Consider the following 26,221-nt stretch of genomic DNA (forward strand, 5'->3'; position numbering starts at 1 on the left):
TCAGCCGCGATGGGCTGGCAAGGGACGAGCGCCGCGGGCACAGAGCGCGGGGAGAGGTGCAGAGCGCGGGGCTGCTGTGGCTCAGGACCTGGGGACGGTGGTGTCCGTCTGTGGCCCGACCCGAGACGCTCCGAGCTCGGGCCGGAGAGGCGCGGGTCAGCCGGGCTCCCGTGTTCCCCGGGCTCCGCCACCGCCCGGACCCTCCGCCGTGTCCCGGGCTCCGACCCACCCCGTCGGGGCCGCCACGGCCGCCAGGGGGAGCGGAGCGCGGCCGCGCTGCACCATGGGAGCTGTAGTTCGGCGCGGCGGGACTCGCGCTCCCGGCGTGCCCCGCGGCGGGGCGGCGCATGCGCGGCGGCGCGCGGCGCGCGTGGCCCGGGGATGTGGCTGCTGAGGCTGCGGGCGGTGCTGAGGGGCCCGGGCGGGCTGAGGGGGCCCGGTGAGCGCGAACGGGCACCGGGGGGACACGGGGGCACCAGGGGGGCATTCAGGGACCGGCGGGGACACGAGGAGACCGGGACACGGCCCGAGCGTGCGGGCGGAGCTGGGCCGGGACGTCCCACGATCCTGAGGGTTCTCCGGGATACACCTGGAAGATGGGAGGGTCTTTTTTGCATCGTGAGCGCCCCAGGGGTAGAGTCGGGGCTGTGGAAGTGCCGGGATGTTGTTACTCTCCAAAGGGCTGATTCGGGGGCTCTGGGTCGTGTCCCAGCTGGGGGATAGTGCCCGCCTGCTCTGGGGGTCTCGGGGTGCTGCCGCCCCGTTGACAGCGCTGGGGTTTGTGGTGTTCCTGGGGTCGTGTTCCCTCTGAGCCTCTGGTTCCGGGGGGTCAGGGGTGGCCCTGTCCCTCCTGCCCTCCTGTGCTGCTGCTGAGAAACATCCCTCTCTCACTCTGTCCACACTGTGTCCAGCTGGGGCCACGGGGCAGAGTGGGGCACAGGGAGTGTTTGAGGGTGTGGAGCTTCCTCTGACCCCCACACTTCTGCATTCACGGCAGGGATTCCATGGAGAATCTTCAGGAGCTACTCCTCTGCCAGCACCAAGGAGAAGGCAAACAGAAATGGCCCCTGTGAGAGGACAGAGCTGCTGGAAGGTGAGTGCTGGGAGCGATGCAGTGAGCAGACAGCAGGCAGACCAGCCTGGGCTGTTGCTTTGTCCCTGGCAGTGGCACTGCTGGGTTGCTGGGATGCTGGGGTGTGTTCCTGAGATGCTGGGGTGGGTTCCTGGGATGCTGGGCTGGGTTCCCGGGATACTGGGGTGGGTTCCTGGGATGCTGGGGTGGGCCCCAGCTTGCAGGTAGATCTCAGACAGACAGAGGTTGGTGTCTCTGTTGATGAGCGGGGCTCTAAGGAGAGATGAAACTCTTGTGTGAACCCTTTTTTCTGGGCATGATTCTGATACTTTCAGAGTGAGGACAGGACAGAGCTTTTTGCTGTGCCTTGTCTCCCATCACCTCTCTGTTTCCCACTAGTGCTGAAAGCTCGAGCCAAGCAGCTCCAAGGCAGTAACGTCCCAGAGGTGACAGTCAGCAAAGTGGAGCTGGGTGCACTAGACAATGACAAGTACCAGGAGGCTGTGGTCCCTGGCCCCAAGGAGAAGCAGCCCATTCCCAGGGCACGGGGTGATGGCCTGTCCCAGTCCAGCACCTGGGCCAAAAAGCTGCAGAAGGAGATGTACAGCCAGCACCTGAAGATGAAGCAAGAATTGGGCAGTGCTGCCTCCCAGCTGGCTCTGGAGGGCCAGGGCAAGGTACAGTCCACACCCAAAGCAAAAACCATGAAGATCCCAAAGACAAAAGCAGCAACTGCCTGGAACCAGAGCTCTGGCAGCGCCCACAACAAGCCCAGGGTGGTGGAAGGGAAGGAAGCTGCAGAGCTGAAGAGGCCTCAGAGGATGCCAAAGGACAGGACTAACCAGCAGGCGCTGCAGCAGACCATCCAGTGCAACCTGGAGTGCTTCCTGTTCCTGCAGCACGCAGAGGAGGCCGAGAGGTACCTGCTGCTGTGCCACAGCTCTCCGGTGAAGAGGAAGGTGATGGACGTTGGTGCCTTCAACGTCGTGATGCGCATCTGGGCCAGGAAGGTACCGAGCCCTGGGTGCTCCACGTGGGAGAGGGGCTGCCTCGTGAGGAGCAGCCTCCAGCTGGTTTCACCTGTGCTTGTCACTTCAGCAAGTGTTCAAGCAGTGCTTCTGGCAAGGGGGACTGAGCTGTGTGAGGTGGCTTGGAGAGGAAGAAAGGAGTGGGGAAAGGGTAGGGTAGACCTGACTAAATCTGAACAGGAGAGGGGCATGGAGCTGTGATTCTGGGGCTGCTGATGTCAGTGTGCACAGTCCCCTTCCCCTCTCAGTGTGCACACCTCCCTTCCCCTCTCAGTGTGCTCAGCCCCCTTCCCCTGTCAGTGTGCACAGCCCGCTTCCCCTCTCAGTGTGCTCAGCCCCCTTCCCCTCTCAGTGTGCTCAGCCCCCTTCCCCTGTCAGTGTGCTCAGCTCCCTTCCCCTCTCAGTGTGCTCAGCCCCCTTCCCCTCTCAGTGAGCTCAGCCCCCTTCATTTCTCGCCTGCAGGGCTCCCTGAGTCGCCTGGACCGATTGTTTTCCATCCTGGAGGCTGCTGGCCTCCAGCCCAACCTGGACTCCTACGCCGTGGCTCTGCAGTGCATGGGCCGGAACCAGTCACCTCCCAAAGCCATCTTGAGGTAACACCTGCCTCAGGTGCTGCTGAGCCTTGGGGGCAGCAGCTCCACATGCTGTGCTTGGTGAGCTGGGGGATGCAGTGGGTTGGCGTCAGGAAGAGCTGACCCTCCTATGTGTCCACCTGGATGCTCTGAGCCACTTCTCATGGCCACATTTTGGGGTGGGCAGAGCACCCTCCCTGCCACCCCCAGCTGCTGGGGAGTTTGTCTGAGATTGTGCAGGGAGGGGAGATGTGGGAGGTGAGAACAGACACTGTTCCCCCCAGAGCTGGGCTGGGAGAGGCCCTCTGCAGTCAGGGACTCCTTGGTTCCACACCCATCCCAGGAATCTCACTCCTTCTGGCCCCTCTGTCGCTACCTGGTGGGAATGGTTTGGCTTCTGTTTGTTTTTATGGCACTTCTGTGGAGTTTGCCCATTTTGGTGGGCTCAGTCACATAGCTGGTTCCTGCAAGGCTCTCCAGACGAGCTTGGTCAGGAGATTGAGGTAGATTTCATGGAGCATAATGGACAGGAAAGTGTCAGTGCTGAAGGGAGCAGCTGAAAGAGCCCTGGAAGATCCCACAGGCTGGGCCTAAGGGCAGTGTCTGGGGCTGGAGGCACAGCCAGCTCCTCTCCAGAGGATGGAGAAAGCTTCTGATGCACTAGTGCTGTACCTCAGGGATGTATCACTGGTCTCTCTGTCCTTTGGCTGATGAGTTCTAGATGCCTTCAGGGGAATGTCTCCCGTCAGTTGACACTCTGAGGGGGTTGGCAGTGACTGTGCTGGATGGTGTGGAGCTGTGTCAGTGCAGCACAGGCTGTGGGGCTGCCCGTGGGCAGCTGGGTCCTGCAGTGGCCTCTCTGCCCAGGAAGCTCTGCAGCAGTGCAGGCTGAGGGATGGACACCTGATCCCTGTAACCTGAGGCGGGGGGTGACCTTGTGGGACAGGCTGTGCTGAGGCAGCTCCTGCCCCAGCAGCTCCTGCACAACACGCTCAGGTCCTTAGGGAAGACTGAGCCTGTCCTGTCTGCCCCTCCTCAGATACCTGCAGAAGCTGAACAGCAGTGGCTTCCATGTGGATGAGCTCTTCCAAAAGTGCCTGTTTGAGGAAGATGAGAAGGAGATGGTGCTGTGGGCCATCAGGACTGTCCAGCCCAACTACCAGCTGCCTCCTCCACCCATCCCCAAGATCTGCAAGTCTTCTCTGCTCCAGGACTTCTATTCCAGAGTAAGCTACAGCACTCAGGGAGGTGTTGAAGCTGGCCTGGTGGTGTTCTTAGGTACAGCCCAGGGGAGGGCTAGCAAGAAAGAACATTTTAACTTGATGTCTGCCCAATAGCCCACACAAATCATCAAATGAATGACATTACTGACAGCCTTACAGGGGAACAGCAAAGCAGAGGGCTGGAGATGGCCTCCATGCATGGGAGGGGGTGCTTGGGCAGGTGCTTGGCCATAGCACAGGAGCAGAGCAGCCTTTGGGGTTTGTCTGCCAGAGACCTCTGGGCCCAGAGATCCCAGCAAGGCACTTTCAGCCCAGAATTGTACCACAAGCCTCTTGCAGGGAAGCTGGGAGAATGAGCATGGCTTCTCCTCCTACTTTAGGCACTGACTGCCTCTCTGCCATTGCAGGAGACAATGGGGTCGTACCCCAAGGTGGATTTCTCCGAGAAGGAGCTGCAGGAGCGCTTCCAGCAGCAGCTGGAGATGGAGCTGAACAACACCGTGACCATCGAGTCAGTGGAGGCAGCCAAGCCCCTGACCCCACAGGCCATCAAAGCGGTAAAGCCCGGGTCTGGGGCAGCCCTCAGGACCTGTGGGTGAGAGCTGAGGGTCCATGAGCTACAGAGAGGGCAGCTCATGCTAACCAGCTCTCTTCCTTCCTTTTCCGTGCAGCGGGAGCTGCTGGGCACGCTCCGCTCCCAGTGGCACGATGCCATCCTCCAGGCCCTGCAGAATTCCAAGCGCAGCATGGTCAGGCCCAAGAGGCTGTCCAAGTACAGCATCCTCTACCCCTACCTGTGTCTGCTGCCAGATGAGGAGTATGTGGACATCATGCTGCAGGTAGGAGCCTGCTCTACCCTCCCAGGAGAGGGGCTGGACTATCAGCCATGGGGGTGTCACAGAGCACTGATGTCCCACTTGAGCAGAATTGGAATTTCCTAAGAGGTTTACCAAGTTAATAGCTGCAGGCTGTCTGGTTCCTCTGTAGAGCAGCCAGAGAAATCCATGCTCTGTCCTGGTTGTTTTTCCTTCCTCACCATCTGTTCAGTATCGTGGAAATCAGCATCTTTCTGTGCTCCTTGAACAGCAGTTTAAACTCCTGCTCTGTCTCTCTGCTGTGTCTCTCTGTTCCTCCTTCCTAAGACCCTCTTTGCCTTCCCCTTTCCCAGATCCTCAATGATCTGTCTCCACAAGGTGAGTCCCTGGCAGTCCTGGCCAGGGAGCTGGGTACCAAGGTCTATGACAGGTACATCATCCAGAGGAAGCTGCGCAGCGGCCAGCTGAAGAAGGTGCAGAAGATCTATGAGAACTACATCCAGCTGCTGGCAAAGGGCAGCCAGGTAGGAGCCCTTGCAGCCAGGAGTCCCATGCAGGAAACTCTGGGCTTTGCAGGCCAGGAGAGGATGAGAGGGGAGAAAGGGGTCAGTGCCACTGCCCTGGGCACCTCAAGGACCAGGTGAGCAGGTTGTTCTCAGAGCTGGGTGCTCATGGGGCAGGCAGGTCTGCAGTAGGGGCAGGATGATGTGGGGACGGGGTTGTCAGCACTGGGGTGTGTCAAGAGGAAGGACTTTGCAGTGCCACTGTTCCCATTCTCACTTTTAGGCTCAGCCCAACCTGCTCAGCCCTCCTTTCCCAAACACCCTATCAGGGAGGACCTCTGGGGACACAAAGACAGGAGAGCCCTTCTCAAAGCCACATCCCAGGTAGATTGATCCCATCCAGCAAAGCCCCTCCAGCTGACTCAATTTTCTCCCTCCACCTCCCAGCCTAAACACTACTTGCCACGGGAATACTGGGAGAAGCTGGTGGCAGAAGCAGGCTTTGGGCCTTCCCTGAACTTGACGACCTGCAGCTGGCCGTGTGTGCTCCTCATGCGCCTGGGCATGCACATGCTGGAGCTCCTGGTGAAGGCTGTGAAGGTGCCCAGGAACATCCTCAATCGTCGCCTGGAGTCCAAGCCTATCCCTGTCCTCTACCATGTCTACTCCTTCTACAGTAACTGGCAGGTGAGCCTCATCCTGGGGGCTCTAGGGCCGTGCAGGATACTCCTTCCTCAAAATCAGACCCTTGGCAAGGCCCTTTTCTGTCCTTGCTGCCATTCCTGCTCGGGGATGCTTTGAGGAACCCTTGATTCTGTGTGGGTGCTCTCCTTACTTTGCATGATCCCTGTGGAATGGCTGACTGACCACAGGCTCTTCCACACTCCAGCCCTAATCCTCTGCTGCTGATCCTCTTCTCCAGGTTGGGCTGATAAGGCCCCATCCCATCTTCTCCCAGCTTGTGTCAAACGCTGCAGAGACCACGCTGACCTTCAACTCCTCTGCCATGCCCATGCTGTGCCCCCCGGTGCCCTGGACCTCCCCCAGTTTCGGTGCCTTTGTCCTTAATGACACCAAGCTGATGCGTTTCATGGATGAGACCACCTACCACCAGCTGCTCCTGGAGCAGTGTCCCCTGGTGAACCTCCACCCCGTGCTGGATGCCCTGAACCAGCTGGGCAACTGTGCCTGGAAGATCAACCAGCCCGTGCTGGATATTATCATCTCCATCTTCAATGACAAAGGGGACGAGAAGCTGGACATCCCACCACCCCTCTCTGAGGCTCCCAAGCCTCCCACTCCTCCTGGCAATTCCTCCACCTGGAGCAAGACCTTCAAGCACGAGGTGTTTCTGTGCAAGAAGAAGGCTGCGGAGATGCACAGCCTGCGCATGGACGCGCTCTACAAGCTCTCCATCGCCAACTACGTCAGGGACAAGGTGTTCTGGTTCCCTCACAACATGGACTTCCGTGGCAGGACTTACCCATGCCCACCCTATTTCAACCACCTGGGGAACGATGTCACCAGGGCCATCCTGCTGTTTGCAGAGGGGAGGCCTCTGGGGCCCAAGGGACTTGACTGGCTGAAGATCCACCTCATCAACCTGACGGGGCTGAAGAAGAAGAACGCCTTGCAGGAGCGGCTGGAGTATGCCAATGAAATCATGGAGGACATCCTGGACTCGGCTGACCGCCCGCTGACGGTACGTGGGAGCTTCTGGGAAGTGAAATAAGACAGAAATCAGAATAGATTTGGTAACAAAAACATTTTGAAAGACACACTTTTGAGAGGTAAAAAGGGAGAAGGTGTCGCTATAGGACACGAAATAACATGGTGCAGACACTCTGCTTTCTCGAGGTAAAAAAGGTGGTTTTAATTTCTGACTCCAATATTTATAGATTTCTAAAAGTGACAGTGGATTGGAGGGTGACAGTGCCACCTCTCCAATGACACTGGACCAACTTAACAGTCCATCAAATTTCTCTTCTTCTATAAAAGAATGCAAAACAATAAGTTGTTTAAATAAAGTATGTGAGAAAGTTCATTACATGAATGTAAACATCAGAAGGCTTGGAAAAACTTAAAAAATCAGGGCAACAAGAAGACAATGCAGAGATTCCTAAATAACCCATTCCTGTCTGAAGACATGATGTAAAACTAGGGAAGTGGAGGCATGGTGGGAGGAGGTGCTGTGCCCAGTGTATCCCATGTGCCCTGTCTGTGATTTGAGGGGCGCAGGAGCACTGCCCACTCCCACCAGCCTGGGCTTTCTCTTTTCCAGGGCAGGAAGTGGTGGATGGACACCGATGAGCCCTGGCAAGCCTTGGCATGCTGTATGGAAATCGCCAAAGCCTCAAGGTCCCCAGATCCAGCAGCTTACATCTCTCACTTCCCAGTTCACCAGGTAGGAGCCTGGCAGATCCTCACAGTCCGTGTGAGGCTCAGCAGGGCAGGAAAGGAGCACCCAGGTCTCCAGCTCTGCAATCCCTGCTCCACCTAGCTGGCTTTTCTTAGGAATGGAAATGCAGTGTTGGGCATTTTGGCATGAGAACTCTGGTGATTTGTTGCTGCCTGCAGCCATCCATGAGCTGGTACAACCAAGGCTGCCTTGTTTGCCTTGGCTCAAGCAGAGCCCAGCTGGGAGCTCACTGGCAGCTGCCACAGGGTGAGAGCCTGGCCAGTGTCACCTTCTGCAGCCACAGGATCAGGACTGGAATTCGGCCCAGCAGGGCGACACCTGGCTCTCTGGAGTGCTTGGAGCTGTGCTTTGGGGGCCTTTGCTCCACTCCTGCTCTGAGGCTGAAGCCAAGCAGCTCTGCAAGAGCCAATATGGCAGGTCTGGAACTCTGAGGAAGGGCATAGGGACAGAGGTGGTTGTCCCCCACCTTTAGTGGCCTGTCACCAGGTGCCCTGGTGGCACTGTCCTCCCTGGCTGCACAGGGACAGGGCTGATAGTGGCCATGGGTAAGGGGTGGCTGCTTCTTTCTCTTAGGAGATCAAGTGGCCATGACTGAGTGGGGAGGGCAGCAGTTTTTCTACCAGTAGTGATAGCCTGGAATATACATGAGACAGTCAGGTCTGGTATTTTGATGACAACAAAAGGTCAAGAGAACAGCTGGGGGTGTGTGGAGGGTGCAGCTAATGAAATATCAGCAAGGACTTCTTCTGCAGGGTACCAGAGTCTCGTTCAGCCTGAGTCATCAGTGCTCAATTAACAGAGCCATCAGATCCTGGTGCTGCCTTACTGCACTGCAGGGAGTGGAGAGAGGGTGCAGGAGAAAGGGGGCCCTGCCTGAGGAACCTGACAGTCCTGGGGTATCTGTGGCTCCCTGTGACCAGGGAGATCCTGAGCACAAGGGGCCAGGAACAGCAGCACATCTGTGAGAAACGTCACTGCCAGTGCAGTCTGGGGAGAACCAAGATCTTCCTGTGCCATCATTCAGGTCCTGTCTGTCTCACCCAAGCTGCTTTTGGTACCAGGGGGCTGCAGGGGCAGCTGCTGTCTTAGAGGCTCACTGTGCCTCTGATGCAGGTTTGGGAAATCTGGGTGGGAGCTGGTTTCTGTCTGAGGGATGTTTTCATCTGCTGGTGGTGCAGCTGGTTGGAGCTGCAGAGCCACCTGGGGCTTCCTGAGGGATCTCTGGCTTGGCCTGCCTTTTCCTGCCTCTGATCCCACTGCTGAGGTTGTTTTGACTGCTGGCTCTTGGGACTGCTTTTAGCATCCCAGATATATTCAGTGTTTCCCAATTTTCTGGTTTTCAGTGTTTCCATAGAGCTGTGATGTCTTTGGAAACCCACAGAGGTGGTGATGTGAGGTTTCTGATTTTAAACCTCACAGGTCACAGTAGTTAGGGATGGACTCGGGCAGAAGACCTGGCCAGAAGTCAGATGGTCACTGCTGGGAGGTGGTCACTGCTCTGAAGAGTGGGAAGGGGAAATAATGACCACCTGAGCCCAGGGTACCTGTGCATGGGGAGGGGGTGGATGAGCAGAGCTCTGTCCACACACTAACTCCTTGTTTCCCTCGTGCTGTTCCTGCAGGATGGCTCCTGCAATGGGCTGCAGCACTATGCAGCGCTCGGCCGGGATCTCAGCGGCGCTGCCTCCGTCAACCTGGTGCCCTGTGGGCTCCCTCAGGATGTCTACAGTGCAGTGGCCCAGCAGGTGAGGCACCGTGGGGACACACGGGGTCCTTTTGGGCCTGCCTCCTCCTCTTGGTGTGCACAGGGTGACACCTACCAAGGAGAAAGGTGGGGATGAGTGTGCAGAGGGCTGGGGAGGCATGAGCTGGGCAGACAGGGACTGTCTGTTCCCCAAGTGGATCTGACTTGAGATCTGTCCTCATGGAGGTGGCTGTGAAAAAGCCCCTGGGATTTCTGCTGTCCTCACTTGTCCTGAATGAAGCCTGGGAGGACTAGGCTGGAGAGGTGGAAGAGAGCAAGGGATGCTCCTTATCCCATGGTCACAGCTGGCTGACCCATGGGTTATGAGATTTTTCTTCCTTGAACTGAGTTGGAGGGAGTGGGTAGAGATTCAGCCTTGCTCCTGCTACAGTCTTTGGTTTCTTTGGCACTGGGAAATTTGCCACTGGGAGAGTGCTGAGAGGCTCATTCGGCTGGCATTGGACCCTGCATCTCCCATGAGGGTCTCAGCAGGTTTTCTCCAGCCAGCATCACACCAGAGAGCAGGAAGAGTTCATAGGGCTGCAGGGCTTGCTTAGTTATCACTGGGAGGCAGAGGCAGCAGAACCCAAGCTCTGAGCCACAGTTGAGCTGTATCCTTGTCCAGCTGGCACCACCCGTTTGCCAAGGGACAGTTCCAAGGCAGCAGGGAAGGCTCTGCAGGCACAGTTATCCATGCTGGAACCCTTCAGCAGGTGCCTTCTGTTATCCAGGGTGGTGAAAATGGGCTGCAGGGATCTGATGGGAGCTTGACCAGCTGGGAGGGTCCCACAGGCCACGCAGGGGGCTCCAGCCAGCGTGGCTCATGCCAGCCCTGACTCAGAGGCACTCTGCTCAGGTGGAGGAGTTTCGGAAGAAGGATGCTGAGCGGGGGTTGAAGATTGCCCAGGTGCTGGAGGGCTTCATCAGCCGCAAGGTGGTGAAGCAGACGGTGATGACGGTGGTGTACGGGGTCACGCGCTACGGCGGCCGCCTGCAGATAGAGAAACGCCTCAAGGAGATCGATGAGTTCCCCGAGGTAGCACTCCTGTGTGTCCCCCCCTTCCCTGGGTCCTGTCACTTTCCTCTCTGGCTTTGGCTGTCCCTTTGTATGACCCTGGCTCTGCCTCTGGTCTGTGCCAGGAGTACTTGTGGGAAGCATCTCATTATCTGGTGAAGCAGGTGTTCAACAGCATCAAGGAGATGTTCTCAGCGACTCGAGATATCCAGGTAAGGAGCCTGTTGCCCTTTACCTCCACTTTTTCTTCTTCCCTGGTCCATTCATGCATAGACACGGGGATGCTCTGTGGGGAGAGATGGTTCTCCTGGCCCAGAGAGGATCATCCTGCCCCAGCCCAGAGGTGTGGGTTTGTGCCAAACCCCCCAGTAAGCACTGGGGAGTTCTGTGGCAGGAGTGAGGTTGGCCTGTGCTGGGAGGGGATGGGGTCTCCCAGCTCCACACTAACTCCAGCTGCTTGCTCCCCTCTTCTGAAGAACTGGCTGACAGAGAGCGCCAAGCTCATCGCCCAGTCTGGCCGGACGGTGGAGTGGGTCACACCGCTGGGGCTGCCCATCATCCAGCCCTACTATCGCTCCAGGTCCACTGTGGTGAGTGTCCAGTGGCAGGTCTCATGGCCCACCCTCCCTGTGCCATGGTGGGAGCAGGGAAAAGACAGCCAGGCTAGGGCCCGGCAGGTTGGCATCACTGGTGGGTGAGCCTGCAGAGCAGGTAGGATCCCTGAGTGCAGGCACATCCTCCAGCCTCATGGCTCCCTGCAGAGCCTGGAGTGTGTGGGTGAGCTGGTGAGGAAGCTCTGTGGCTCCATCCCACTCAGGCAGCTGGGGCACGGGCCGTTCCCCGCTCTGAGAGCCTCCTCAGGGCTCGTGTGACTCAGTCTCAGTGCTGTCACCTCCCACGTGCTGCTGTGCTGACTCACAGCCCCCCAGCCCGGCTCCAGCAGCCCTTCCCGGGCCAATTCACCCTGAGAGGGTGAAGGGGTTCAGATGCCTGCCAGCACCCTCAGGAGAGGAGCTGGGTGAAGTGTCACTGGGCAGTGGCAGCTGCTGTGTCACTGGGACACTCTGGAAAGGCACAGACCCCTCTCCAGAGGAGTGGGGCAGTGCCCACGGTGCTGCCAGGCAGTGCAGGGTGACAGCTGGTCCCCTCTCTCCCCACAGCTGAATTGTGGCATGCAGCGTTTGAGTGTGAAAACCTCCAACAGCACCCAGTAAGTACAAAACCATGGCCTGCACTGCACCCCTGCTGGCCCCAGCTGTTCTCTGGGGACGAGGCCTTCCTATCAGGGAAGCTGTCAAGGAATGCCAGAGCTCCTGTCAAGGAATGCCCTGAGCTGCAGAAGCTGGGCAGAGCAGCAGGGCCTTGGGGCCCTTCAGGGCAGCCCCCTCACCCCCAGGCAGGGGTGTCACTGTCTCTGTGCCAGTGCTGTCATCTTTGGCCCTGAAATGTCCCAGCTCCTCTGTGCCCTGCTTTGTCCTGCAGGAAACCTGACACTGTGAAGCAGAAGAATGCCTTTCCCCCCAACTTCATCCACTCTTTGGACTCAACACACATGATGCTCACAGCACTGCACTGCCTCAGGTAGGGAATGGGCAGCTGGGCTCTCACCTGGCTCTTCTGTGGCTCAGGAGTCTCCTGGGAGAGCATTGCTGGGGAAAGGCACCTCAGAGGACTGAGGAGTCCCTGGTGGGTGAGCATTTGGGGTTCCTGGCAGAGAAGGAGAGGAGGCAGCAGGGACAGGGACAGGGAGATCCTGGGATTGGCCACCTCCCTCTGAAAAGCTGCTGTGCAGGGAGTCCCCTCTTGTGTGGTCCCTGCTCGTGTCCCAGCCAGAGGTTCTTCGTGGGGTGGGTCCATCACAGAGGGGTCTCAGCACTGCTTCATGGCACCTCTGCCTCCTCCCAGGAAGGGCCTGACCTTCGTCTCAGTGCACGATTGCTACTGGACTCACGCGCTCACCGTGGATGTCATGAACCAGGTAAAAGTGTCCTCCTGGCTCCCTTGGGAGCAAGATCTTGCTGATCTGTGCTCTGGGCCCATGCCAGGCCTCACCCCCTGGGCTTTGCTCCATAGGCTGATTGATTCACCCGGGTGAGGTGAACCTGGGATGTTGGCTGGCGGTCACAGCTGATTTCCTGGTGCCCCTTCTCCTCCCACTCTGCAGGGAGTGCGTGGGGAGAATCTGTGGAAACACTAAACACAGCCCTGGCAGCCAGTGCCCCTGCCCTGCCCTGGGTCCTCCCCAAGGGCTTTTGTGCTAATGAGGGTCGACCTCTGCTTCACACCTCCGCAGGCTGATTCCCTTCACCCTTGTCTGGCAGCCCCCCTTCCCACTCCTGCTGCTTTCCCTGCCCCTCACCTGACCTGTGAAGGGGGAAGGATGGAAAGCACCTGCTAAGCTGCACCTCACTGTTGTCTCCCTGGGTCAGGTGTGTCGGCAGCAGTTCGTGGCTCTGCACAGCGAGAAGATTCTGCAGGATCTGTCTGAGTTCATGCTGGAGAAGTATTGCAGGTATTCCTGACCTGTTGGATTTTCCTCCCCCCTCCCAGCGGTCATGTCCAGGTGCTCACAGGTTGTGTCACCTGCCTGGGAGTTGCTCTGTGGGGAAGCTGTCCTTCCTTCTTGCCTGACACCCAAATCACCTTCAACAGCTGTGTAAAAACCCAGGGCTCTGCACCCTCTTGCTGCAGAACCAGGGGAGGGTTTGGCAGCTTTAGGGCCTGCCCTGGGCTGCTGGGGCTGGGCTCCTGTTCTCACTCTGTTTTGGACGAGCTGAATCCTGTTGTCAGGAGCTGCACTGGGGAGCAGAGAAGGTTCCAGATAACCTGTGTTTATTTGCTTCCTTCTAGTTCATCCAGCTCCAGCACAGAGCCCATCGCCCACTGGCAGAAGAGGCTGATGGAGCAGCTGTCGAATGTCCCCAAGACAGGTAGGAGCATGGGACAGGAACATGCAGAGCTCAGGAGCATTTTGCAGACAAGGGAAATGAGATGGAGTGGCCCCCAAAACCACCAAAAGGCAAAAAGCCAGAGCTGTCTCCTTGGATCAGGTTTCCTCTCCTATGCTGGACTGCAGAGCCATGGGGCAGAGCAGTCCAGCATGTCCACATTCCCCTGGAGCATTCCTGTGAGTGCTCCCTGCCATCCTGGCTGAGACCCTGGGATTTCCCCCAGGCTGACCCAGCTCTTCCCATCCTGCTCTGTTCTGCTCCCATCTGTTTCCAACCATGAGCATTTGCTCGGAGATGGGAGCGAGGGCCTCGGCACGGTAATTGCCAGGATCTAGATGATATACATGCAATGGGATTAAGGCAATTAGTTTAACTCCTTCTAATCCCTCAGCCCTGTGTCTGCCAGGCCATCTGGCTCTGCCTGACCTCTGTGTGGAGTGGCTCCATGGGCGGCACAGTCCAGGGGCAGGGATCCTTCATGCACTGAAGCCACTTCCCTCCCCTGTCCATCCCCACCTTGCTCTCCTCTGACCTCTCCTTTGCTCCCCTCAGGTGAATTCAACCTGAAGCAAGTGATGGATTCCACATATTTCTTCAGCTGAGCCTGGCAGCCCACAGGGCCCTGGGATACCTCTGAACTTCCAGCCATGGTGGGCACAGGCCTGCAATGCTCTTCTGCCCCACATCTCATGGGGAAGAAGGTGCAGCGTCCAGCCCAGCGAGAGCCCTGCCTCTCTCTGAGGTGCTGGGGCAAACTGAGACTCTGCTGGAGCAGCTGGTGGGGGACAGGGGCTCTGCACTGTTTGCTGTCACTACTGTCCCAGCACAGGGAGAGGCCACCAAGCCCTGCAGAAGGCTGCAGCTCTGGGCTGGAGGCAAAGGGGTGGCAGGAGCCAGGGTGGCTCCCCTCAGCCCTCACCCCAGTGCTGAGCACTGTCCTTTGCCTGGCTGTTGTTATCTGTCCTCAGGTGCTGTCCCTCTCCTTCCCTGTCTTGCCAGCAGGGCTCAGACTTGGAGGGGCAGGCAACTGACCTGTGAGCACTGTCCTTTGCCTGGCTGTTGCCTGTCCTCAGGTGCTGTCCCTCTCCTTCCCTGTCTTGCCAGCAGGGCTCAGACTTGGAGGGGCAGGCAACTGACCTGGCCACAGCAGGAGCCCCAGCCCTGCTCTTGGCCCCAGGGCAGGTGCTGCTCTGTGCTTTGCTCCAGCTCTGGACACTCTCCTCACTCTCCATAGCACAGCCTCTGCTCTTCACTCTCTTTTCCAGGGATGAGTTTTGCTGTTGCTCACTGGGGCTCAGGGAGGAAAAACCACTAACTTGGGGGTCAATGTGTATAATATTGTAAATAAAATGTTTTTTGAAATACAAGATGGGACCTGTATCTTCTGAAATCTTTGCCTGACCCCTGTCTTTGCCAGGGGCATGGGGAGGTGGGATTGCTGCCTTCCAGTCTGGCTCTGTTCTGCTGACTGATTGGGCACAGGGTGTGACATTCTGAAAATGCTTTTGTAGCAGAAACATGGAATTGTGCCAGTGCAGCTACAGCGGGAACTGGACTCTCACAGGGACCAACTGCAGCTTTTCCAGCCAGGAGCCTCCCCTTCTCACTGGACTGTGGCTTCCCAGACCTCCTCTCCACCAGGCTGGTGCTGGAGATGGTTGCACCTTGCAACTGGAGCTGTGTTTGGCCCGGTTCTCAGCTGTGCCCTATAACCACAGGCTCACAATCGGCCTGCACCCAGCTTCTTCCAGGGGAAAGCTGCTGGCAGAGGCTTTTCACCTTGTGACTTTCCTGGCAAGGGACACAGCTCTTCAAATGACAAAGCTGCATCCCACAGCCTGAGCTGGGGCTGTGCCCAGTGTTCCATCTCCCGGGGCGGGCACGAGGAGCGGCAGGCGCGGCAGGGAGGGACGGTGGCAAAGAAGCAGAGCCGGAGTCGTGCGTAGCTCTGTCAGCTGACGTTTATTGCACAGGATGGGCTGGATGGGAAAGTGGACGCTTGGAGTGGGGCCCTGTCCCTCCGGCTGCTCGGCCGCAGGGTGCCGGGGCTGGCACGGGCCCCGCGCTCGCGGTACATTCAATGTGGAAGGCTCCAGAGTGCGAGGCAGCGAGGCACACGTGCACACACACACACACACACCTGCACGCACACCCACACACGCACGCACGCACAACACACGCACAGGCACCTGGTACGCTCGGCAGGTGCCTGCCCCAGCGCCAGGGCTCGGGCTCCAGCGCCTGCCTCCGTCCTAGCGCTGCCTATGGGGACATGGGGGTGTGCTCACCCCCAGCCCCGGAGTGGGGGACAGTGTGTTCGTGGGTGCTTACAAGCCTCAGGGCGACCATCCCTCAGACCCTTCCCAACTTACCTCCAGTCCTGGACCATCACCCCTCGCCTTGGGTCTGTGAGAGGGGCGCAGGGACACGCGCGGTGCCGGGGCTGCGCCGACAGCCCCAGGGAGGTGTCCTGCGGGTCACACACAGGGATGTGTTCAGGTCATAGATATCATACACAGAGTTGGTCATGGCTAGAATGCAGCTGTGGCTTCTATGGGCAGCCGGGGAGGCCAGGGGGCAGCGGGGCTTCGCCGCGGGGAGCGGGCGACAGGGTCAGACTTTGGTCGGAGACGACACACCCGGGGGCTCAGCCCAGTGACCCCGCGGTGGGGAGAGGGCACAGCAGCCCCAGGCCCACCCTCGGCAGCTGCCCCGCTCTGCAGCGGGCGGCAGGAGGGACCGGGGAGCGGGGCTGGCACCGTGGCGGGGGGCGGCAGCCGGCGGCGCGGCCGTGGCCCTCACCCGGCGGCGCAGGGCGGACGCGAGGTGAGCTGGGGCTCCCCGCCGCCGCCCCTCCGGCGCGCGTGTCCCCGTGCCCGGCGCGGAGGTCACAAGTTGGAAGACAGCCTGGACTTGGCCGGGTCCGTGTCGGGCGTGCTGGACGCCGAATCCTTGCGGGCCGCCGCCGAGTCCTGCGGCAGGGCGGGCGGCGGTGTCAGCCCCGAGCCCGTGGGCGCCGGGTGGGCCGCGGCCCCCCGTGAGGGTGCCTGGGCCCGCAGCCCGGCCGGAGGGCCCGGGCCCGGCGAGGCGGCGGCCGGGCCCCCTCCGATGGAGGTGCTGGACTCGCGGGCGGAGGCCGGGGGGCTCTGGGTGCTGCCGGCCGCCAGCCCGTGGGGCAGCGAGGGCTGCGAGGCCGAGAGGGGCCGCGAATCCTGGCTGAGGCTGCTGGTGTGCAGCGCCTGTGTGCTCTTGTGGGCGGCCAGGCGCTGGGGCGAGCTGGGCGCTGGCTGCTGGCTGAGGGACAGCTGGGAGCCCAGCGGCCCGGGGGCGCCTCCGTAGGCGAACGTCCGGCTGGCCAGCGGGCTTTGCGATGGCGGGCTGGCCGCGGCCGCGGCGAAGGCGCTGGTGGAGGCGGGCAGGGCCGTGGGCTGCGCCGGGTCCTGCGAGGGCGAGGGGTTGGCGTGGGGCACGGGGGGCTGCGGCTGCGGCGGGGGGCTCTGCTGCAGCAGGACGGGGGACACGGCGAAGGGGCTGGGCACGGCCTGGGCGTACTGCAAGCGGCGCATCATGCGGGGCGAGCCCAGCGCCATGGAGCCCACCAGCGGGCTGGCCATCTGCGGGCAGAAGCTCATGGCGACGGCTTGCTGGAGGGTGGCGATGGCAGAGGTGACCTGGGGCTGGACGGGGCTGTACATGGCCGTGTGCTGCTGCAGCTCCGCCTGCTGCACCATCTCCCGGTCGTACTTGACGATCTCCTGGATGATCTCGTTCTCCTGGTTGTTGAAGACACCTGAGTTGAGGTCGTGCTGCACTTTGTGGAGCAGGATCGAGTTCTTCTTCCCTACAGGCAGAAGGCCGGGAGAGGAAGCACCGTGAGACCCTGTGCTGGTGCTGCTGGTTCCCATGTGGACCACAGCTGCCCCCTTTGCCAAGACACCCCCTCTGCCCCCCAGGTCCCCCTGTGTCCTACCGATGCGGTCGAGACGGTCGATGGCCACAGTCTCAAAGGCCCGTCTCATCATGGGGTACTCCTCCAGCACCTCGTTGAAGTTGTCCACTGAGAGTGAGTAGAGGCGGCAGTAGGTATCTGCACGGACACTGGCCGTGCGCCGGCCACGGGTCAGCAAGCAGATCTCTGGGGGAAAAACACCAGAGCCGAGGTCAGAACTCCACCATCGAGGACAAAACAGGGCAGGCCAGGAGCAGGGTGTGAGAACCAGCACGCAGTGGGTGCCCTGGGACAGCAGAGGTGTCCAGTGACTCTCACAGACCCCGCGAGGGAACCCAGGCTCAGTCCTGCCAGCACTGACCCCCAAAGTAGGAGCCGTCAGAGAGTTTCATCTCCTTGTTGCCCTTGGTGAGGATGCTGACCACCCCGTGCTGGATGAAGTACATCTTCTTGCCAATGGTGCCCTCTCGGATGATGTAGTCGCCCGGCTGGAACACCTCAAACTTCAGCTTGGTCAGCATGGCCGTGACGAAGTTGGGGTCGGCGTTGGCAAACAGCGGCATCGAGGCCACCAGCTTGCGGCAGTTGAAGTTCACGATTTCCTGTGGGGAAATGGGTGAGCCCAGGAAGCTGGGACATGCTTCCCCAGGGATACACTCCCCACCCCAATCTCATGGACACTCTGGCATGCAGATTGTGCATGGACACGCTCCCACACAGAGCCGCAAAGCTGCAGCAAGAGGTGTTCGACCCCAAGCATGGCAGGAGCTGGTGGGACCCACAGCAAGGAGCAGAGGATCCCTTCCTTTGGCAGGCGGGGTAATCCCCATCCTCCTCCCAGCTCTCCAGCCCTCACCTCACGCAGGGGCTCGTTGAGCTCCCCCAGGATGCTGTCCTCATCAAACATCTTGCCCTGGTAGCGATGCTCGTAGTAGTCGTGGATCTTCTGGCGGAAGTCAGCGGGCAGCTTGTGGAAGGACATGTACTGCTCCACCTGCTTGTACTGTGGGGAGAGCTGCTGTCAGCTGGGACCCTGCACCCACATCCCCACTCCATGGCGTTGGTCCCACTGCATCACCCCACTCCTGCTCCTGATTGGGAACCCTCACCCTCCATGGCTACAAGTCCAGGAGGGAACAAAGCTGTGACCCCATCCAGAGCAGCCCTACCTTCTCCTGGTACTGGCGCCGGGAGGAGTCCAGCGACTGGATGAGGGCGGTGGCATGGCCGATGAACATGGCGTAGCAGGTGGCCCCCACGATCATGCTGAGCATGGTCAGCCAGATGTCCGTCATGCTCTCGGGCGCCTGCTTCCCGTAGCCGATGCACAGCATGTGGCTCATGGACTTGAAGAGGGCGAAGGAGTACAGCTCACTCCAGGAGTCGTTCTGCAGTGACAGGGACAACAGCTCAGCCATGCATGCGTGTGTGTGTGTGTGTGAGTATTGCTCGAGGGCTCACGCCTGGCCACAGTCCCAGTTCTCTGGCAGCAATAGGAATTTGTTGAAAAGCAAACTTTTCAAACTTTCCAAACTCCCCCGGGAAGGAGAAGGGTGAGACAGGCAGGGGAGGAAGAGGAGGAAGCCAGGCGGAACAAAGCAGAGATGGAAATTTGATGAAACAGGATGAGACAGACAGGGGAAAAGGGCCATTTGCAGGAGGCTGCAGGGCTGAGAGGCAGCAATTAGAAACAGGAGCCATTATTTATTAATAGCAGCTTTGTGGCTAATGAGCAGGAGAAAGCGGCAGGGGATGGGGCCAAGAGCCCCATGTCAGCATATTCCTCCCACCCTGATCAATCCCCTGCTCCAGGTCCTGTGACACCTCACCAGGGTGACACCAGCATCTGGGGCCGGGTGCTCCATGCACCACGGGGCACCACAGCCCTGGCCCATGGGGGATGGCATCTCCTGGGGCTGGAGGATGGAGGATGGATGACGTGGGGACGGGTGGGAGCCCCGGGGAGCGGGCAGGTGTGGGGCAGATGGAACTCACCACCATCCCGTTGATGGACACCCAACAGTTCTGGGGGAAATCCTGCAGCATGGGCACCAGGAACTGGAGGCAGCCGTCCCAGTGGCAGAGCAGCAGCATCATCCCAATGAGGTTGATGATCCTCATCACCGCGCTGGCCAGGTCGTAGGTCATGTGGAAGATCTGTGGGTGGGTGGCATGGCAGGAGGTGAGCGTGGGGACTGTCCCCCAGTGCCCAGCCCTGCTCAGGGCACCGACCTGCATGGCCTCAGCTGGAAGAGGCTCCTGTGGCTGGCCTGGCTCTGGCCTCGAGGTGGCTGTGCTCCACCTGCCTATTTATAGACGGCGGGTGCCGCCGCGCTGCCGCCCGGGGAGCGCTAATGGCAGCGAGCCTTGACGAGGATCAGGGAGACACAAATACTCTGGGCACTGAGGAGGGAGCAGGGCATGGGCCAGAGCCACACAGCAAAGCTAAGCATGTCCCCTCAAAGCAGGGTGGACCCTCAAAGCTGGAGGCCCCAGAGGGCTGGGGGTCCTGCTGTCCTCCCCAGTGCTCCCCAAGCTCCTGGTGGGGTAAGGAGCCAGGTGGCACTGAGCTGGGCAGGGGGACAGGGTCCTACTGCTGGCAGAGCAGGGGATGGTGTGCCAGCATGTGCCAGCCATGCTGGGTGTTATATCACAGCTCAGGGATGCCCCAAACCCTCCAGGGTGGATCACAGCCACCCACCGGCCCCACACACAGCCCCACAGGACCTCTGCACCCTGCCAGCTTGTCAGGGAACCACTGCACTCCAGCTGCCACTCTCTGCAGCCATCCAGCTGCTGCCGGAGGCTCCCAGAGCAGGTCCTCACCTCCTCCCACTGGTGGATGTAGCGGATGAGCCGCGAGAGGCGGAGCAGCCGCAGCAGGCTGAGGATCTTGGTGAATCGCACGATGCGGAGGGCGCGGGCCGTCTTATAGACCTCCGAGTCTATGCCCTTCTCCACAATGAGGAAAACGTAGTCCACAGGGATGGAGGAGACAAAATCCACCACAAACCAGGTCTTGAGGTACTTCTTCTTGATCTTCTCGGGGTCCAGGATGATTTCTGTGTTGTCCTCAATGACAATCCCGGTCCGGAAGTTGAGCACCAGGTCCATCAGGAAGAAGGTGTCAGAGACCACGTTGAACACAATCCAGGGGGCCGTGGTCTCCTCCTTGAAGAAGGTGATGCCCACAGGGATGATGATCAGGTTGCCAACCATGAAGAGCAGCATCGTGAAGTCCCAGTAAAATCTGGGGAGCGAGAAGATGTTGGGGGATGTCACCAGAGTCCCCTCCATGCCAAGGGGACCCAGCCACCATGCCATGCCCTAAGGGACCTTTGCCACTGGGCTACTGTCACTCTAATACCACCTCAGCCACAGGAACCCCCTCCTCTCCCCAGAGACCACATCCTGCTCCCCGCTCTCCAAACTGTCCCCAGGGTTCTTGCAGCAAGCAGAGCCCCTGATTGAGGCAGAGGATGGGACTGAGGGCTTCTGCTGGTCTGATTTGGCCGTGGCAGCAGGTCCTGGGGGAGGGGACAATGATGGCACCAAGCACCAGAGGGGGACACGCTCCAGCTGAGCTGCCCGGGGGCATCCCTTGGGCTGGGGACCCCCAAACAACCGGCAGTGCTCAAGCTCGCAGCACCCCTGAGAGCATCCGAGAGCCCTGGGAGCAGCCCCCTCTTTCTGCGCTCCCAAAGTGGGGACCCAAGGACAGGGGACAGTCCCTGGGGACAGCCAGAGCCACCTCACCCCGGCGCCACCCTGGGCTAGGCTGCCTCGCGGTTCGGGGATGCCCGGCTGGGGTCTGCCCGTGGGCCCCGCAGCGCGGGGGCGGTGGAAGGAGCCGCCGCGGCTCCGGTGCAGCGGAGCACGTACGGCTGCAGCTGGCGGCGGCAGCGCCCGCAGCCCCGGGCAGACGCGAGGGCCGTGGGGGGGTGGGCGGCCGCCTCCGCCCCTGGCCCTGCCTGGGCTGCGCTGCTCCTCCGCCCCCTCCTGCCTCAACCCATGCTTGTCCCCTTCCTCCTCGTCCCCCTCTCCCGGGCCACCGATGACCTTTCTGAGCATCTGCAAGGTCACAGCGGCTCCGTCACGGCAGGATGACGCGGAGGACACCTCGGCCCTGCCTCGCCTGGTGGGGGGCAGGAGAGTGGGGGGATCCCCCTCGGTGCCAGGGGGCTGTTCACAGACACGCAGGACCCTCGCCCACGCGTCCTGCTCAGCCCACCCTGGGAGCTGCAGGATGATGGGCGGGGGATGCCATGGCCACGCTGTGCCCTGGGGGATGATCAGGGGACGAGGGGACGAGGAGGAGACCCCCACGCACGCAGGAGGGGGCGATGGGCCAGGTCCCCACCCCCCCACTGCGCAGACTAGCGCAGGACCAGAAGGAGCTGAGCATCCCAGCTCCTGACCTTTCTCCAATGACACCTTCCTCATGTGAGACATTGCCGTGGCAACCGTGAGTGATGTCACTGCTGCAAAACGATGACTTCACACCAGGGCGGTCCCCAGGGTACCCTCGGCAGAGGAGCTGTGCCCCCCCTGCACCCCTACACCGAGCTCTGGCTGCTGGCACCAAAGAGGCCCAGCTGGAGCCCTGGGCTCCCACGCACGGCACGACCTCCCAGGGATGCTGAAATCAGCAGAGCTGCTGTGGGGCTGGATCTGTCCCTAAACCCCCTGGCAGCTCCGGCTCAGACTGACCCTGCTGCGCTGCGTGGGTCCCACAGGGGCATTAGCCATGCAAAGCTGCGAAGAACAAAGATTAAATAACCACGCCAGCTGGGCAAAACTCCCCTCTGGCTCCAATCCCTCTGCAATCTGGCTGAGCCAGGGCAGAATTCGCCCTGTGGAGAAAGATAAACTGCTCCTGATCCCCCACTGCACACAAGTGACCCGGTGCGATCGCCCCGGGGAGCAGCGTGCGATGCCAAAGCTTGCTTCCTTGGAAGGTTCATGTGCATAGAAAAAAGATCCAATCCAGGCTACTAAAAATATCTGAAAACAAATTAATCAGGATCCTCGACACCCCTCCCTCGCTTCTGACCCAATTGTACGACAGCACTGATGACAGGAGATGCCCGAAGCCCCTGCGAGAGGCGGCTGCCACCTTCCTGCTCCATCACCCGCCCAAGGCCTGGCACAGCGGTGCTGCTCTGAGGTCCTGGGCAAGGTAAGAGTGGGACCAAGCCCTAGAGGGGGGCTGTATGTATGCCAGAATGGTCCCTGATTAACTCCATTGGCAGCACTCAGGGCTCCAGGGAATGCCAGGGATGATCCAACCACTCCTGTCTGTGCTGATCCCATGGGACAGACACCCGCTTGGGCAGAGCTCCTTTAGACCCCCCTCTGCCCTTTGGCCATGATGGGGCCCAGATGCCAGCCAGGCTGCCTGGTGGGCAGGAGCAGCACGGGATCAGTGGAGGATCTGTGTGGGATTGGTGCAGGATTGAGGCAGGATCAGCACTTTGCAAACTCGCACTAAATACTCATATTCTACAAATGAGAGTGCTGTGAGAAGTGGGCTGTGGAGCCATGGCAGAAGTTTGCCCAAGCTGATGAGAAGTGGTGGCCAACACACAGATCCCAGTACAGCCAGTTGTGATGAATGACTGGTGCCCTCTCCCCTGGAAAAGTCTTTTACCCCGGGGGAAGAGGGAAGGGGGTGTAAAGGCTTTGCAAACTGCTCAAGGACCCAAACCTTCACCATCCCCCAAGTCGGTCACAGCCTGTCCTCCCCTTGAGGTGGCTTTCAGCAGCTGACGCTGCAGAGGGAGGGGCCCAGCTCCCAACACCCTCACCAGAGGGAATGGGAACTCCAGCACCAGAGCTGTCACACACAGCTGGAGCAGGAGCAGCTGGTGAGCCCCGTCCCTCTGCTCAGGAGCACCATCCAGGCAGAGGGAAAGCCCCTGGAAGCATTTAAACCTGGGTGAGGAAGGCTCCAGCCAAGCAACACCAGGGAGGTGCTCTGGCTGCATCTTTGCCCCTGATTCACATGCAGGAACGGCTCTTGCAACAGAAAATCATCATCAGTGAGAACCTCCTGCTTGGCTCCAGTCCCAGCCCAGCCTGGAGTAACCCCTGAGCAGCCCCTTGGTGGTCACAGGGTGATGGGCACTGCCACCACTTCCAAACCTGCAGCTCCTGCAGCTCCCAGAGAGATGCCCCAGGACAGGTGCAGAAACCCCAAAAGAAGCAATGAAAGAGAACGGGCACTGCCACCACCTCCAAACCACCAGCTGCAGCTCCCAAAGAGGTGCCCCAGGGCAGGTGCAGAAACCCCAAAAGAAGCAATGAAAGAGTTGGTGTGGCTTGGCTGTTCCTCCAGAGATCAGAAGTGGCAAAGTCAGTGACAATCATTGCCCAGCACCCAAAAGGAGGTGGCCCTGCTCCAGCACACGCTTACAAGGTCTCTTTGATCAGATTTGCAGCTCAGGATCTCACCAGCCGCCCTGATTGCTTCCTCATCATTCAATATTTATGTAAACAGCAACTTTGGTTCCTGGAGCAAATCTGCCCTGAATTGTGTGTGAACGAAGGCAGCACCATGGCCATGAGAAGCCAGGATTGCTAAACAACCCTGATTATGAAATGATGTCACAGATGGGAAATTATTTTCTCCTAAGATGGGAAATGGGTTTTGCAGGGCAAACACGACCAGGTCACGCTCCATTATCATTAGTGAATAAATGCTTTTTTGATTACTTTAAGGCAGGACAACATGGGAGGGAGGCACTCACATCCCCAACGGGCACAGGCAGAGCGGGTTCCTCAGCCCAGCCTGGCGTGGGCTGATCCTGTTCCTGTGCACAGTTGTGGAGCTGGAGGATGCCATGGCTCTGCCTGCAGCTCCTCCCCACTGGGCAGGGAACTCTCCTACGCCACTTCCAGCATCAAAACACAGGCAGCCACTCTGCCCCAATGGGTTTCAAGTCTCGATAGCGGTTCCAGGAGGATGAAGCCCGTGCAGGGCAGGACAGCCAGGGTGACTCCCCAAGGTCACTCCAGCACCCACCTGCCTGCTGCAAGCACCAGTCCAGGGAGTGATGCTGCTGCACTCTGGGGAATCCTCTGAGGCCTCAAGCACACTGCAGGCTCACTGGAGGGAGATCCCCGCTCTTGGCAGCACTGTGGGCTCTGCCACCAGCACCACGGCTCTGCCAGCTCAGACAAGCAGGGCAGGCTCTGCCCCGGTGCAGGTATGGGGGTCACCCCACTCCCAGCCTCCCCCAACATCCCACAGCTGCTGAGGGTCAGGAGGAGCACAGGGAGTGAGGAAGGGTGAAATCCCCCTGCTCAGCAGCCCCCAGGGTCCACCTGGCACTGCCACCTCTGCTCTGTCACGGCAGGGACAGTGGAGCTCCCTCCGCCACAGGACTGGCAGTGGCCGGGCAGTGTGACAATTCTCACCCCAAACCTGCAGCAGAACCCAGTGCCCAGCCCGTGAGATGAAGAGAGGGCTCCACTGGGTTCCCATGGGAGATTCCCAGGGTGGAAGGACTCAAACCCCTGTGCAGGCAGTTGGCCCTGAGGGGTGCCCAAAGGCCTCCAATTGCTCCTCTGGAAGATGCCAGAGCAGCCCAGGAGCAGCACACGAGGGTGAAAGCAGGAGGTGAAGGTGCTGGTCCCTTCCCTGAGCCCATGGCCACCTCACCTGCCTCAGGGAACCCCAGCCCATGGGGACCCATCAGTGTCAGCAGTGAACTGAACCTGAGCTCTGCCTCGGGGGGATCCCCCACTCAGGCACCTCGAGCCACCCCAAACCTCTCACCAGCACAGCAGCACAATGACTTGGGGCTGAGCCCCTCGGCCCCCCCCAGCCCCTGGCTAAAGGCTCCTCCAGCCCCTTCGAGGTCTCTGGACCAGGGTCCTCCCAGTGCTGGCTCAGCAGCAGCGCCAGCAGGGGCTCGGCCTCCCCATCCCTGCAGGATGCCGTGCTGCCTGCCCCAGCCAGCGCAGCCATCCCTCCCGGTGGCTTTCACACGACTCGGGAAGCATTTGCCACTCCGGAGCTCGCCAGGGCTCAGGGGATGGGAAGGAGATGGAGCTGCAGAGCCTTTCTCCCGGGTCTGTCATTCCTCGCCCGGCAGACACACAGGCTGGATCTTGGGGACTCTCAGGAGCCAGAAGAATCCCCCTCAAAGCGGCTGAACCCCAGGGACAGAATCAGGCCTCCTTGGGGGAGGGGGGAGCCTTCACAACGCTCTGCCAGGCAGCGGCAAAGCACGTCCCCCTGCCCAGCCCCAGCCCTGCCCAGGGAGGGGGACACCGAACCCCGGGGAGCTCCGGGGACAGAGCCAAGGCCCGGTGGGGCTCAGGAGGGCCGAGCCGAGCCGAACCTGCCGAGGCCCCGGGAAGGACAAGGGGACGAGGGGATGCCCTTGCTCAGGCACCGCGAGGGCTCCCGGCATCCCCGGAGCGGCGCTGGCTGCGCTGGGGAGGGGGATGCCCGGCTCGTCCCCTCCCGCGCCCGCCGGCGGCTCAAGGTGCCCTCGGCCCGGCCGCACCGGCAGCCCCGCTCCCCGGCCCGGCCCCGCGGGATGCGGCCCAACCCCGCGGGTACCCCCGCACCTGAAGTCGCTGTAGGGGTGGATGATCCAGGCCCCCGCCGACTTGACGCGCTCCTGCTCCCGCTCCACCGCCTTCTGCGAGCCGAACATCCGCAGCGAGAACTTGTTGACGCCGGGCTGGAGCATCGCCCCGAACTGCCGCTGCATGAAGCTGGCCTGGCTCCCGCGGACCTCCTCGGCCGCATCCTCGCTCGCCCCCTCCTCGGCCGCCTTGGCCCCGCCGGGGGATGCGCCGCCGCCGCCGCAGGAGAAGGAGACCTTGGGCTCGCGGGGCGGCTCCGGGCCGGGGCTGCGCGGCGCTTCCCCGCGGCGGCACTCGCCGTTCGGGGACCCCTTCCCGCCGCGGCCCCG

At 60.5% G+C, this 26,221-nt stretch overlaps 2 protein-coding genes across 2 annotated transcripts; one reads left to right on the forward strand and one right to left on the reverse strand.

Moving 5' to 3' along the window:
- The first annotated feature begins 9 nt into the window (after positions 1-9).
- POLRMT (RNA polymerase mitochondrial) lies at positions 10-14,371 on the forward strand. The gene is made up of 21 exons (XM_041415299.1): positions 10-439; positions 998-1,093; positions 1,472-2,082; positions 2,563-2,693; positions 3,712-3,898; positions 4,303-4,452; positions 4,567-4,734; positions 5,064-5,234; positions 5,661-5,900; positions 6,136-6,915; positions 7,495-7,617; positions 9,255-9,377; positions 10,233-10,412; positions 10,517-10,603; positions 10,868-10,981; positions 11,552-11,601; positions 11,874-11,972; positions 12,297-12,369; positions 12,821-12,903; positions 13,242-13,321; positions 13,895-14,371. The coding sequence occupies exons 1-21, from the start codon at positions 10-12 to the stop codon at positions 13,942-13,944; spliced, it is 4,026 nt and encodes a 1,341-aa protein (XP_041271233.1). The 3' UTR covers positions 13,945-14,371.
- A 1,722-nt stretch (positions 14,372-16,093) lies between these two features.
- On the reverse strand, positions 16,094-26,215 carry HCN2 (hyperpolarization activated cyclic nucleotide gated potassium and sodium channel 2). The gene is made up of 8 exons (XM_041415372.1): positions 25,872-26,215; positions 20,118-20,541; positions 19,287-19,448; positions 18,461-18,679; positions 18,148-18,294; positions 17,653-17,893; positions 17,313-17,477; positions 16,094-17,183 (listed from the first exon to the last, which is right to left on the reverse strand). Exons 1-8 carry the CDS (start codon positions 26,015-26,017, stop codon positions 16,231-16,233), a joined length of 2,457 nt encoding a protein of 818 aa, XP_041271306.1. The 5' UTR covers positions 26,018-26,215; the 3' UTR covers positions 16,094-16,230.
- Between the last annotated feature and the right edge of the window lie 6 nt (positions 26,216-26,221).

The sequence above is a fragment of the Onychostruthus taczanowskii genome, unplaced genomic scaffold, assembly GCF_017590055.1.
Source record: "Onychostruthus taczanowskii isolate IOZ18803 unplaced genomic scaffold, ASM1759005v1 scaffold106, whole genome shotgun sequence".
Taxonomy (NCBI): domain Eukaryota; kingdom Metazoa; phylum Chordata; class Aves; order Passeriformes; family Passeridae; genus Onychostruthus; species Onychostruthus taczanowskii.